This window comes from Hyaena hyaena, unplaced genomic scaffold (genome assembly GCF_003009895.1).
Source record: "Hyaena hyaena isolate Hyena2069 unplaced genomic scaffold, ASM300989v1 scaffold_451, whole genome shotgun sequence".
Classification (NCBI taxonomy): Eukaryota; Metazoa; Chordata; class Mammalia; order Carnivora; family Hyaenidae; genus Hyaena; species Hyaena hyaena.
Window position 1 is genome coordinate 68338 of NW_024081080.1, and position 12418 is coordinate 80755.

Sequence of the window (12418 nt, forward strand, 5' to 3'; positions counted from 1 at the left end):
ACCCCCCTCAATCCCAGGAGGTCTTGCAGCAAGAGGCCCAGACCCCTCCCCCTTCCCGCCAGCCTTGCACCAATCAGGCATGGATGTCTCCACTCGCCCGCCCAACCCCTCTCAATCCCAGGAGGTCTTGCAGCAAGAGGGCCAGACCCCTCCCCCTTCCCGCCAATCTTGCACCAATCAGGCATGGATGTCTCCAACTCACCCGCCCAACCCCCCTCAATCCCAGGAGGTTTTGCAGCGAGGCCCAGACCCCTACCCACTGGCGTCAGTAGTGCACCAACCAGGCCTGGACACCTCCACTCACCCCCCCCAACCCCAGGAGGTCTTACACCAACAGGCTCAGACCCCTTCCTTCTGCCCCTAGCCAGGCTTGCACCATTCAAGCCTTAAAACCTCCACCACCTCCTGTCCCCAGGTCTTACACCAACTGGGCCTCAAAATCTTCAACCTTACACCCCGCAGCGGCGCTAGCGGATCAAGCATTGGCACCTCCCCCTCCTTCCCACCCTCCATTTCCACCCCCTACTCTGGCCTCAGTTGGCCAGCTGGCCTTTCCAGATCAGGCATCCAACACCCCCATGCCCTCGCCAGCACACCACCTCCACTCCCCCATCTTACTCAGCCAGCCATTCTTCCACCTCTCAGGCCTAGACGCTCCCGGCAATAATCTCTCCCCGCAATAATCGCAGGCCACCTCCCCCAGCTCTCCCCCGCCCAGTTCCCCCCCCCCCCGGCTCTGGGATCCCCCAGGCCCCCGTTCCTCATCTTCGTTTTGGCAGAATTAACGTCACTAACAAGGCTTAAAACCACTTCTTCCACTAGCCTTTTTTAAACGTGGAAACAGGCGAAATATTTTGCCGTAATCTCCGTCCCAAGGTTCGTGGACAGTGCCCAGGGTATATGGCGGTCCTGATTTTAACGAAGCCCTCCTCAGCTAGGATGAGCTTTAAGATCGCTCCCGCTTCAGCACCCCACTAAAGCCCCACCAAGCCACCTACCTGCTCCAGCCGCCTCTGGTGTAGCCAACTGTAGCTCACCCCCAACCCACAGTAGATGCTAGGGGAGCTCCGGAGGAACAGAGAGGAGGGGGTGCCAGGCGCAAGCCCTTTTATAGCCTCAGCCAGGCTCGCGGGAGGCAGGAACTGACGTGTTCAGCTCCTCCCTGTACCCACCTATCACAGTGCGGTCTCGTGGCAAATTTGAACTTTGCGCTATGAACTCCAATTTGGCGGCCAGAGGCAGTGCTTCCGGAGTCAGGTCTATCCCTTCCACGGGTGCTGCTTGTTTTGTCGCGAAAGCGCCATTTCGTGCAGAGCTCAGGTCCCCGAGCCCATTTCTGTAGTTTGCCGATCCCTAAAATAAACTTTTTGGGTGACACGGGAGAACTGGGCTGAATCTTCCCACAGAAGTTTCATCTCTGTGAGAACTTGGATAAGCAAGCCCCGGCTTCTTGCTTGAACTGCCCAAACCTCTAAGCCTGTTTGCCCGCCCGCGCGCCCGCCCGCCAGCCCTCCCAACTACTCTGAGCTAGTAAGAAATGGGGGAAGGCCACCTAGACCCCTAGATAAGAGCAAGGCAGTAATCCAACAGCGCCTGGCAACACTGAACGGTGACGTTTGTTCCCAGAACCCTCCAAATCCTGAAGATAGAGGGGTTAGTTACTTCAGGCTTTTTGGCACTCGTTCCAAACACCAAGAAAAAAACAAACGGGAAGTAAACGCTTTCTGGATGGTCCCTGCTTCTCTGGCGGACATCCGTACATTTCAGAATCCGTACATTTCAGAATTTAAGCATTTAACCAACAGAATACAAATAAAGCCTCCTTGCATTTAAAGATATTAATATTATTATTATATTAATATTTACTTCATGCTGGGCACTGTTCCAAGTGTTTTCTGTGGATTTCATGCTTAGGACTCCTTAAAAAGTAGGCAATGTCAGCACTCCTTTTACAGAGATCACATGGCTAGAAAGTGGCAAAGCTGGGTTTCAAACTCCAGCAGCCCTAGATTCAAAATCCAAACTCTAAAGCACCAAACTGCCTGCATATGTAAAGTTATTCTGAACCGACAGGGAACTAGTTACAAGGGGTTTATCATCATAACCCTATCTCTACAACAAACTTGCAAGTTTACCTCTACAAGCTTCTTCTTGTAAAAACGGGGGTGACCAAACTGTGTGCCTCAGAGGTTTGGGCAAAGAACCTGAATGTCAGCTGTAGTTAATAAGAGGAGGCATGTGCTTCAAGTAAAAAAAGTGGGTTAGGACTGGAAATCAAATCATGTCACACAAGCTCATTCAGGACACATAATAAGCAATTCCTTTAGACTGAACGCAGGAGGAACTGAAGCTCACTGAAAATAACCCAGGCAGATTTATAACATACAGAAGAGGGTAGGGGGAAGAATGTTTAGGAGTATGCTACTGGACACCTTTCTGCCCACACCAACTCTTAGGAAACACACACCAGTCCATTTAGGGCTCTGAGGGTCATAACCCACAGGAATTGAGGGGAGGGATAAATCAGCTGAAATTCACTTATTTTTAATGGAAGCACTATGCCCAACTGGGGGCTTGAATGCACACTCCCGAGATCAAGAGTCACATGCTCTACCAACTGAGCCAGCCAGATGCCCCTGAAATTTTACTGGGAAAAAAATTTCCCATTTATTATTATTTTTTTACAAATAGTTTATTGTCAAATTAGTTTCCACATATAAAAAATTTCCCATTTATTATCTCTGAGAAAACGGGCAGCTAAACAGCCTGCTCTGGTCCCTGATGCACCAATATCTTCCCTCCTACCTGTGGCTGAGTTCAAATATGGAGCATGAATGGTCCACACAAAGATTAAGACTACAGCGGCAGACGAAGCCAGAGCCATCGTAAGCAAAACAAAAACAAGCATGAACGGGTGTGCTGGGAATCACAGGCTTTGTCCTCATCCTAACGGGTCATACATATACCAGCCCCACCCCCTCTACCACACCTGGCTGAGAAAACCAAATGATTCTTAACATTGCAGCCACACGAGGGAAATCCGGTCCTTTTGTTGTTTGCAGCTGTTCAAATGTAAGTTTCATCACTGGCTGACCCGATTATTCTGTCCAATGCTCAATTTGACAGAACACAAAAAAATACATCAGCCACATTAAGGGCAAATCATTCATTTATTGTTTAAGGATCGCAAGACAACATCTGGATTTCTGTAGCACAATTTAAATGTTTACTTTTTTGATAAAGCGGAGTATAATAGAAAAAACAATTAGTTTCCAATAATATCTATATCTCTATTCAGAATTAAGTCTTCCACAGACATGTTACCTGGAAACAAAAGCCTATTACAATATGCAAAGCTTCAACCAGAGCGGCTACTTTTCGTGCCAGGAAAAAGTTCATCCCTATAGGAGGAATGATGTGCTATGTAAAATGGCTGCAAGGCCACGGCCTTGAGGGCACTGGAAGTATATTATCCTATTCCACGTGAAGTAGTTTGGAGAATTTCAAACATCAGTTTATCTGCAACCATGCTGGCAACCTGTAACTGACAGTTCGATTGGGTAAAAAATAAATTAAATCCCTAAACTGATGTTTCTTGATTTACATTGTTAAAAGGTACACACAGTTCATTACGATGTAATTCTGGCAGGAATTACACTTGAGACTCCTTGCTCAGATTTTGGTTAACAGTAAGAATCTTTCAGAAATTCAAGTTCTTATTAATCAATAATTTGTCACCTAGGATACATTCAGGCATCAGCTGCAACTACAGAATAGGTGCACTGCCTCAGCGCTTTGGAAAGACATTAGAATCTAGAACACTACTAGCAGACAAAAAATTCTGTTACTGGATAGCAGAAGTACAGTACAGCAACACAAAACATGTATTCATATGTTGGCTTGTTTAAGCCTCAAGCCCTCGATCCTTTGTTGAAATTCAATAATTTTATTCCTATGGTTTTTAATACCAAGAACTTAAGCGCCAGGAGGGCTAAAGTCTACTTTGTACTCCAAACCAAGTAGCAGTGCAGTTTGCTACCACTGAGGCTGATCCGTACAGACTTCAAGACCCAGTCCAGAAGACAGTTATTATAATACCCTAGAAGGTCTGAAAAATAATTACTCATTTACACAGCTGGTCCTTCAGAGCTTTTCACCTATGTTTTCTGATAAATATTATTCAATGTACTGAAGAGAACTGTGACTTACTGATCAAATATGCGAATACTTATACTTACCTGGGATTTCATTTCTGCTGAAAGAAATAGGAAGAACAGGACTCACTTAAAAAAACAAACTTGAGAAAAGAAGTAAAATTCTTATCACACACTATCACTTTTGGAAGCAGCATAGAGGGGCGGTCAAAGGTAAAACACTGGTGAAACAGGTCAAAACTAGGCCCAAGAAATCTCTACCATCATCATCATCATCATCTCATCATTATCATTATCATCATTATCATCATCAATGACAGTACCGCAACTACGCCCTGCATAATTATCACTCCTAAGAATTTTCATTTGGCACCAGATGACGTGTTTAAGAGAAACACTCTGGGACATTTAAAATCAGACTTCGTTTTGTCAGCTGAGTTACAGGAGAAAATTTAAAGTGGGGGAAGGGAAGAGCAGGAAATGGGAAACGGACCAGAAATAAATGTTTACGTCATCGTCTAAACCAACAAAGCACTGATAGCTCCAAACATTAGGTCAGACACTAAAACGACTGATATAGGCTCAAGTGGTTTATAAAACCTATAAAAAGACTACACCAGCAAAGTCCCCGTTAATCTGTAGAGTTCAGAAACTAAAACAAGGGGCAACATTTTAGCTTAAAACCTTATCTCAAGAAAATCATATACACTTCACATGAATAAAAATACCTGAAACCAAACATTTTTAAAAGCTCCAATACCCAAAATATAAAGAAAAAATTAATTCAGAAGACTCAATCAATCCATGGAATCACAAAACGGCTGGACAATCTCCATCTCCCCTCCACACTAACCATCCCACGGAAGACCAAAGGAGAGCAGACCTTCCAGACCTACGCACCACCTGGTTGCTGCAAAATTCTGTGGAGATTCCTTGTGGGACAGCAGTTTCCCATCTCTTGCGTCTCTCCCTATCATGCAGGAAGCAAGTCTGGCTGTGCTATTCTATGATCATTTGTCACCCGTCTGCAACACGGTACTGTACAGATAAGTAAAAAGTACGTTATCTAGTTCCCTTTCCCCGGAAGGTTGAGGCTCAGGTACAGGGGTAGTCTTCTGTTCACACAGTCTTTATTTAGGCCGACTCAGTGACTTCAACAGGCTTAATCATGTGATCAGGTTTGTTGCCAGCTGCATAATGCTCCCACATCTGTAGATAGAGCCGCTCTAGTTCCATTGTGTATTGTTTGGTGTTGAACAGAGGGCTAGATATTCTTTGCTTCCAGACTTTGCCACGGATCTTCTTCAGGCTAGGTAAGAAAAGAAAAAAGAACCAAGCTTACAAATCAGAGCAGAAACTCAGAACTAGCCCTCATAAATACCCAGTTACCTCTATGGTAAAATACATGACTGAACTTCACACAATTTTCTCTCCTGATTGCCCACCCTGACCTCAATGCTAAAAAAGTAAAGGGTCACAGCTAACATAATGCTAACACTTATAATCAAGTTCACCTCCACGTCCTCTGAAAAGAGTCAGTTCGTTCCCGGAGTATATGCAAGAGACACCAAGCTTTCCCCCCACGTCATCGCATTTCTGCCTTTCAAATAAAGAAATGGCAAGGACGCGTGCCAATTCTTACATATTACTGGTTAGAATGTACACTGCTTACCCTTTTGGTAAGCGATTTACCACTGTGTGTGTGAAGAAATTGTAACGGCCATAACCCTCTGACATATCACGAACACTTTTAAATCTTCTCATAAGAACTAATCAGAGATGCAGACAAACCTGGCCATGTAAAGATGTTCACTGAAGCATCATTTGTAATAGCTAAGGCACAAACATAACACGTAGTATTCAATTTATGAACGTTTTAATGAAATAGGAAAAATACCCTAGGGGATAAATGTACTACACCTACGGCCATAACTTTCCACTTGTACACGAACTTTATTTAGATACAAAAACAAGTTTTCCAGGACTTCTGAGCAGCTCAGTCGGTTAAATATCGGACTCTTGACATAACCTCACAGTTCGTGAGTTTGAGCCCCGCACTGGGCTCTGCACCGACAGTGTGGAATCTGCTTGGGATTCTCTCTCCCTCTCCCTCTGCCCCTTCCCTGCTTGCATGTTCTGTCTCAAAATAAATAAATAAAAATAAACATAAAAAAAAAAAAGCGTGGGGACGCCTGGGTGGCTCAGTCGGTTAAGCGTCTGACTTTGGCTCAGGTCATGATCTCGAGCCTCGCGTCGGGCTCTGTGCTGACAGCTCAGAGCCTGGAGCCTGTTTCGGATTCCGTGTCTCCCTCTCTCTCTGATCCTCCCCTGCTCATGCTATCTCCTTTTCCCTCCCTCTCTCTCTCTCACAGAAATAAATAAAACGTTAAAAAAAAAAAGTGTTACTGGTATCACCAAGACCATGGTTCTGTTCAGAGACAGGAAAAAAGCAATTAATTCTTCTGGGACAAAGGGAAAAGAATTCTCTACTCCTCTTCTAAAACGGCAATTTCTCCCAAGATCCTTCTTCCATGGAGAGAATTACTACTTTGAGCAAGAAGCTGGAACACTCCTATGCGTTTTTAAAAGCAATAAAAAAATTTCCATGTCTGTTGTGACAGAACTAGTACAATGCCTACACATTATCTGTTGGCTTAATCCAACTAGAACCATATTAATGCTATCTTCCAAATAAAAGTACTTCTGTGCTCTATGTTATTTCTAAGTTCTGTATGTCACCAGGAGAATGGTAAGGAACATCCATACGACGAAACACTAATTAAAAATGAAGTACTGATAAGCCTCACAACATTATACTAAGTGAAAAACCTTCAGGGTATAAACTGTACAGTTTAATTTATATTAGATTCTAGAAAGGCAAAATGAAGTTATGATGGGGAAAAAAATCAGAACAGTGGTTGTCTCTGAGGGTTGGGGTAGAGGACGAACCAAGAAGGAACATGAAGGAAATTTCTGCAGTGAGGATAATGGTCTATCTACTGTCGTGGGTTTGGGTTATAAAGGAAGGTCTTAAATCTCAAATTTAAGAGTTGCGTATTTCGCTGCATATGAATTCTGCCTCAGAAGAAATTATTAAACTCTAGTTAACGATGTCCATTCTGAAGTATGTAAGAGTACAGATGTCTGCAATTTACTTCAAAATCAATCAAATAAGGTGGATTGCTAGATGAATAGAGGAACAAACATATGAGAAGACACATAATAAAGTATAATAAGATGTTAGTGGTAAAATCTAGGCAGTAAGTAGAGAAGTGTTTATTATAAAAATTAAAAGCTTTTATAACCAAATATTGGGGAAAAGTATTATATGAAACCAGCTAAGCTCTACGATTTTTTTTTAAATACACTAAAAGATTTACTATATAGTTAGTTCTGAAATGATGGACACCTGTCTTAATTTTTTTAGTGGCTGTGTTCAAAATTTTCAATCATTTTTCTTAGATGTGTATGATGTTCATTGGAGAAAATGTTGAAAATAACGCTTCACATCTCTTGAATGCTTACAAGAACTTTTGTAAGTGCATTACATGGAACGTCTTTTTTTAATCCTCACGTCTCTGCAAGGTAGGTACTATCATTTATCCCCATTTTGCAGATGGAAAAACCAAGGCACAGAGAAACTAAATTGCCCAAAGTCACAAAGCTGGAAAGTGGGAGAGCATGGATTCAAACCCAGGCAGTCTAATTCAAAGAGCGTCCTTCTTTAAACTTCTCTAGAATATGCTACTTCTCAGAAAAACACAAAGAAAAAAAATTACCCATAACACCCAGAGAAAAGCCTCATTTAAGAGAGAAACACTACTTCATTGTATGGCTAAAGCATCACTTATCTAAGCACCATCCCTCTAATTCCCACCCACTTGGGGCACTGAAGTTATGCTTTTTCTCCCCCCCCCCTTTTATGCTACAGTAAAGATTTGGCACTATTAGCATCAAAAGTCTGTTGTTGTTGTTTTAAGGTCCTTAAAATCTTTGACGAAGGGCTGTACCAATTTACTCACTGTATGAAATGTAGGAAATGGCCAGCACTTCAGTGCTCCCTCAATGGCATCACACTAAAAACTTAATTTTGTAGGCAAATAACAGGCATACCACAATGTTATTTTCTATATATACTTCTACTACAGAGGTTGAAACGTTTTTCCTGTTAACCATTTGTATTTCTACTTCAGTGACTTGTCTGCTCATTTCCTTATTTACTTTCCTATTAAGGACTTTAAGTTGTAAATGTTCCTCAGTCTTTCTTACAGCCAGGCTACTATAACTTGACATCAGAAACTAAAGATTCCCCCCCCCCTTGCCTGCCTTTTAATTTTCCTGACTCACTTTTATTCAGCCATTTACCATTTACATAGTAAAACCTATTGGTCACTGTGTTGATGTAAGTTTACAAAGTTCTCTCCTCTACAGATCATACAACTAATTAACCTATTTCATATTAGCTGCCTTTTGTGATTTCATTTTGTAACACCTACATTCCCTCTAAATTTTCCGTATCTATCTCCTTTACCATATAATTCGTTCATGAAAGTTTACTTACTATTCTAGATCCGTTCCTAGTTTCACAGCTATGTCTTCATATTCTTGTCTATTTTTAGCAATAAGCTCAAGACAGCCTAAACAAGTGAGCTGGGAAGCTGCAACTCGAGAAGCAAGAGTCTCTCCTGTAACAAAAAAGAGAACTGCAGGTCTGAGAATGTAAACAGCACAGTTATTGTTATTTACATTAAGTACCCACACAACGCAGAGGAAGAGAATGAAACAAAGTGCTTAGACGCGAACAAAGCTCATTTTTTATCATCTTCCCTAAATGCTCCTTCTAATACACAAAATTGCGCCTAAAAATATCTCCCCCAGAGATTTTAAAAAGAACGAGGAAGAGGGGCACCTGGGTCGCTCAGTCAGTTAAGCGTCTGGCTCTTGGTTTTGGCTCAGGTCACGATTTCATGGTTTCGTGAGACAGGGCCCCACATTGGGCTCTGCGCTGACAGCGCTAGCCTGCTTGGGATTCTCAGTCTCCCTCTCTCTCTGCCCACTGGCCCCCCACTCGCGCTGTCTCGGTCTCTCGCAAAAGAAACAAACATTTAAAAATATGTTAAAAGGAAATAAAAAATAAATAAAAGTAAGAAGGAAGGGGTGCCTGGGTGGTTCAACTGGTTAAGCATCCGACTCCTGATTTCAGCTCAGGTCATGTTCCCACGGTTCTTGAGTTTGAGCCTCGTATCGGGCTCATGCTGACAGCGTGGAGTCTGCCTGGGAACCCCTTTCCCTTGTCCTCTGTCCCTGTCTCTCTCTCTCTCAAAATAAGTAAACTTTCAAAAAATAAAATAAAAAGGATGAGGAAGATTACAATGATTGATCAGCAACCCACCTGGCATAGTTACCATGGGTGTTCCGGCCCAGAGGACATCCATCCCTGTGGTGTGACCATTACAGAGTGGAGTGTCCAGGCAGACGTCAGCCAGCTGGCCTCTCCTGACATGTTCCTCTTTAGGAGCAACAGGTGAAAAAATGATACGGTTCTGGGGAAGGCCCATGTTTTGCGCATACTGTTGGATATTAGGTTCTCCTACTGCTGGAAAACGCAACAGCCACAGCACACTATTGGGAACCCGCTTCAGAATCTAAAAGAGGGGAAAATAAGAGTAACTTTTAATAGCAGCTCTGCCCTTCTCAAGAAAGGCTCCCACAGAGCTCTAGTAATTCTAGCAGCCTACTACGAACTTTGTCTTTCCTTCATAGAAGAATTAGATCAACTGATTCATACATTCCTGTTCTGCTTAGCTGTCCCCAGAGTTCAAAGAAAGAGAAGACTGATAGAAGACACAAAACAAGTTACTAATTGGCAAAATCCAAGACAGCTGTGTCATGTGGGAATTGTTACTGGCAGTGGTTTTTATCGAGGAGACAGAAATTTTCCATTTCAAATTTTAAATCTCCTACCATGACACAACAAATAAAATCAGCTCACACTTCCCTAACTTTATGCGCCTAATCAAAATTAGGTGTCAGCAGACTTTCTGTAAAGGACTAGAGAGCAAATACTTTTAGCTTTGCAGCCACGTGGACTGTTAGAACTGCCTGATTCTGCCCTGGTCACTCAAAAACAGCCACAGACAATATGCAAACAAGTAAGCCCGTATGTCAATAAAATTTTATTTACAAAAAAGGCAGTGTGCTGGATTTGGTCCACAGGCCATAGTCTTGCCAACCCCTGACTTAAATCTATGTCTGTTCCATGTTACAAGTTTACCATCCCTTCCCTGAAAGATAGGAGAACAGATGGATTTCAGAATTCAGGGTACTTCGTATTTTTAAAAAGCAGAACAGTGAATATATATGACACCCTCAGTAGCAACTCCCTGTAAACAAACACACGAATCCCTCTCCACTGAGACGTAGGAATATTCATATTGAATGGGATATATAAAAGACCAAAAAGCAGCCTAACATCAGTTCAGGCAGTTGTGCTGTCAAATAAATTTGCCACAAATATCTGAAAAAGCTGTTGGTTTTTGGATTTTTTTTTTTTTTTTTACACTTGGAAGTAAAGATTAAGGGATAGTAAACATATACTCATCTGCTTCCTCTTCCAACCACACCTTTCCTTTAAAAAACAAAAAAAACAGTATCAAAAAGAAAATCAATCAAGAATTATTTCAGCCCTATAGAAGAAGAGCCAGTTATGGATATTAAAGTTTAGAACTTTCAGAGGTCCTGCTTGTGCAAACTGGTCTGATGAACAGACTGAGAGGTAATGGCATAAATCTATTCTTCTTGGTTATAACTATACAGTACTGCAAGAATGTTAAGCACGGGGACATGTACATGACACTTTTGCTATCAGTTTAGAGCGTGGGTTGGCAAACTAGAACCTGGAAGCCAAATCTGGCCATATTGCCAGTTTGGGTAACTAAAACTTCATTGGAACACACCTATACTCACTCATACATTTACACAGTATCTATGGTATCTTCCTGCTCCAACGGCAGAGTTGAGCAAATGTAACAGAGTATGGACTACAAAACCAAAAATATATACTAGCTACCCCTTTAAGAAAAAGTTGGCTGATCCCTGGTGTTGAATACATAAATTAAAAAGGCTCATAATGTGATACTTAGACGCTGGAAGGAGAAATCAAAAATGGCTGAAAAATCTACTACTCTTTCCAACATTTTGGGAATAGCACAACAGCTCCTGAATAGGGATGGAGGGCAGCCTCCACAAGATGGCCTAAATAATACAGAATCTTTACTAGTCTCTATACATGAGTAATAAATCTACGCATACTCACGTTTGCCCACATCTGCAGAGTAGAAGGATCAATTTTGTATAGCTGATTGAAATTACAGTAGACGATGGCATCTTCTGGTAACCCGTACTGGGAACGGGTGGTTACAATTATGGTACGAGGCACCTCCTCTCCAGTGGCAGCTTTATTGTTGATCTAGAACAAGAAAAAGAACATGATTACATTTACAGTCAGCATAGTCTCAAATGACATAACACTCTATGTGGAAAACCTGAATGACTCCACCAAAAAACTGTTAGAACTGACACATGAATTCAGCGAAGTTGCAGGATATAAAATCAAAGTACAGAAACCTGTGGCGTTTCTATATACAAATAATGAAACACAAGAGAAATCAAGGAATCTATCCCATTTACAGTAACACTAAAAACCATAAAATACCTAGGAATAAACCTAACCAAAGAGTTAGTAAAAGATCTGTATGCTGGGGGCAGCTTGGGTGGTTCTGTTGATTGAGCATCCAACTTCGCCTCAGGTCATGATCTCGTGGTTCTTGGTTTTGAGCCCTGCATTGGGCTCTGTGCTGACAGGCAGAGCCTGGAGTCTGCTTTAGAATCTGTGTGTCTCCCTCTCCTTTAGCCCCTCTCCCATTCCCACTCTCAAAAATGAATAAACGTTAAAAATTTTTTAAAAAATCTAGATGCTGAAAACTACAGAAATCTTATGAAAGAGACCGAAGAAGACACACACAAAAAAAGGAAAAACATTTCATGCTCATGAATTGGAAGAACAAATATTGTTAAAATGTCAATACTACCCAAAGCAATCTACACATTCAATGAAATCCCTGTCAAAATAACACCAGCATTCTTCACAGGGCTAGAACAAACAATTCTAAAATTTGTAGGGAACCAGAAAGGACCCTGAATAGCCAAAGTAATGCTGAAAAAGAAAACCAAAGCTTGAAGCATCACAATTCTGGACTTTAAGC

At 42.0% G+C, this 12418-nt stretch overlaps 2 protein-coding genes across 5 annotated transcripts in view; both read right to left on the reverse strand.

The window, feature by feature from the left end:
- Nucleotides 1-1044, reverse strand: part of GCNA (germ cell nuclear acidic peptidase) — a 21963-nt gene extending 20919 nt beyond the window's left edge. The window contains exon 1 of the mRNA XM_039253372.1: nt 999-1044. The gene's annotated coding sequence lies outside the window, so the exon portion shown is untranslated. The remainder of the gene's footprint in view (nt 1-998) is intronic.
- Nucleotides 1045-3151: 2107 nt separating this feature from the next.
- Nucleotides 3152-12418, reverse strand: part of OGT (O-linked N-acetylglucosamine (GlcNAc) transferase) — a 36775-nt gene continuing 27508 nt past the window's right edge. For 2 of the 4 annotated variants that reach the window (XM_039253322.1, XM_039253320.1), the window contains exons 19-23: nt 11470-11622; nt 10756-10782; nt 9547-9799; nt 8716-8839; nt 3152-5463 (exon numbers count right to left, since the gene is read on the reverse strand). In XM_039253322.1, coding sequence (XP_039109253.1) covers nt 5289-5463; nt 8716-8839; nt 9547-9799; nt 10756-10782; nt 11470-11622 — 732 coding nt within the window. In that variant the 3' untranslated portion in view covers nt 3152-5288. The remainder of the gene's footprint in view (nt 5464-8715; nt 8840-9546; nt 9800-10755; nt 10783-11469; nt 11623-12418) is intronic. The other 2 variants (XM_039253324.1, XM_039253321.1) reach the window with 1 other exon arrangement.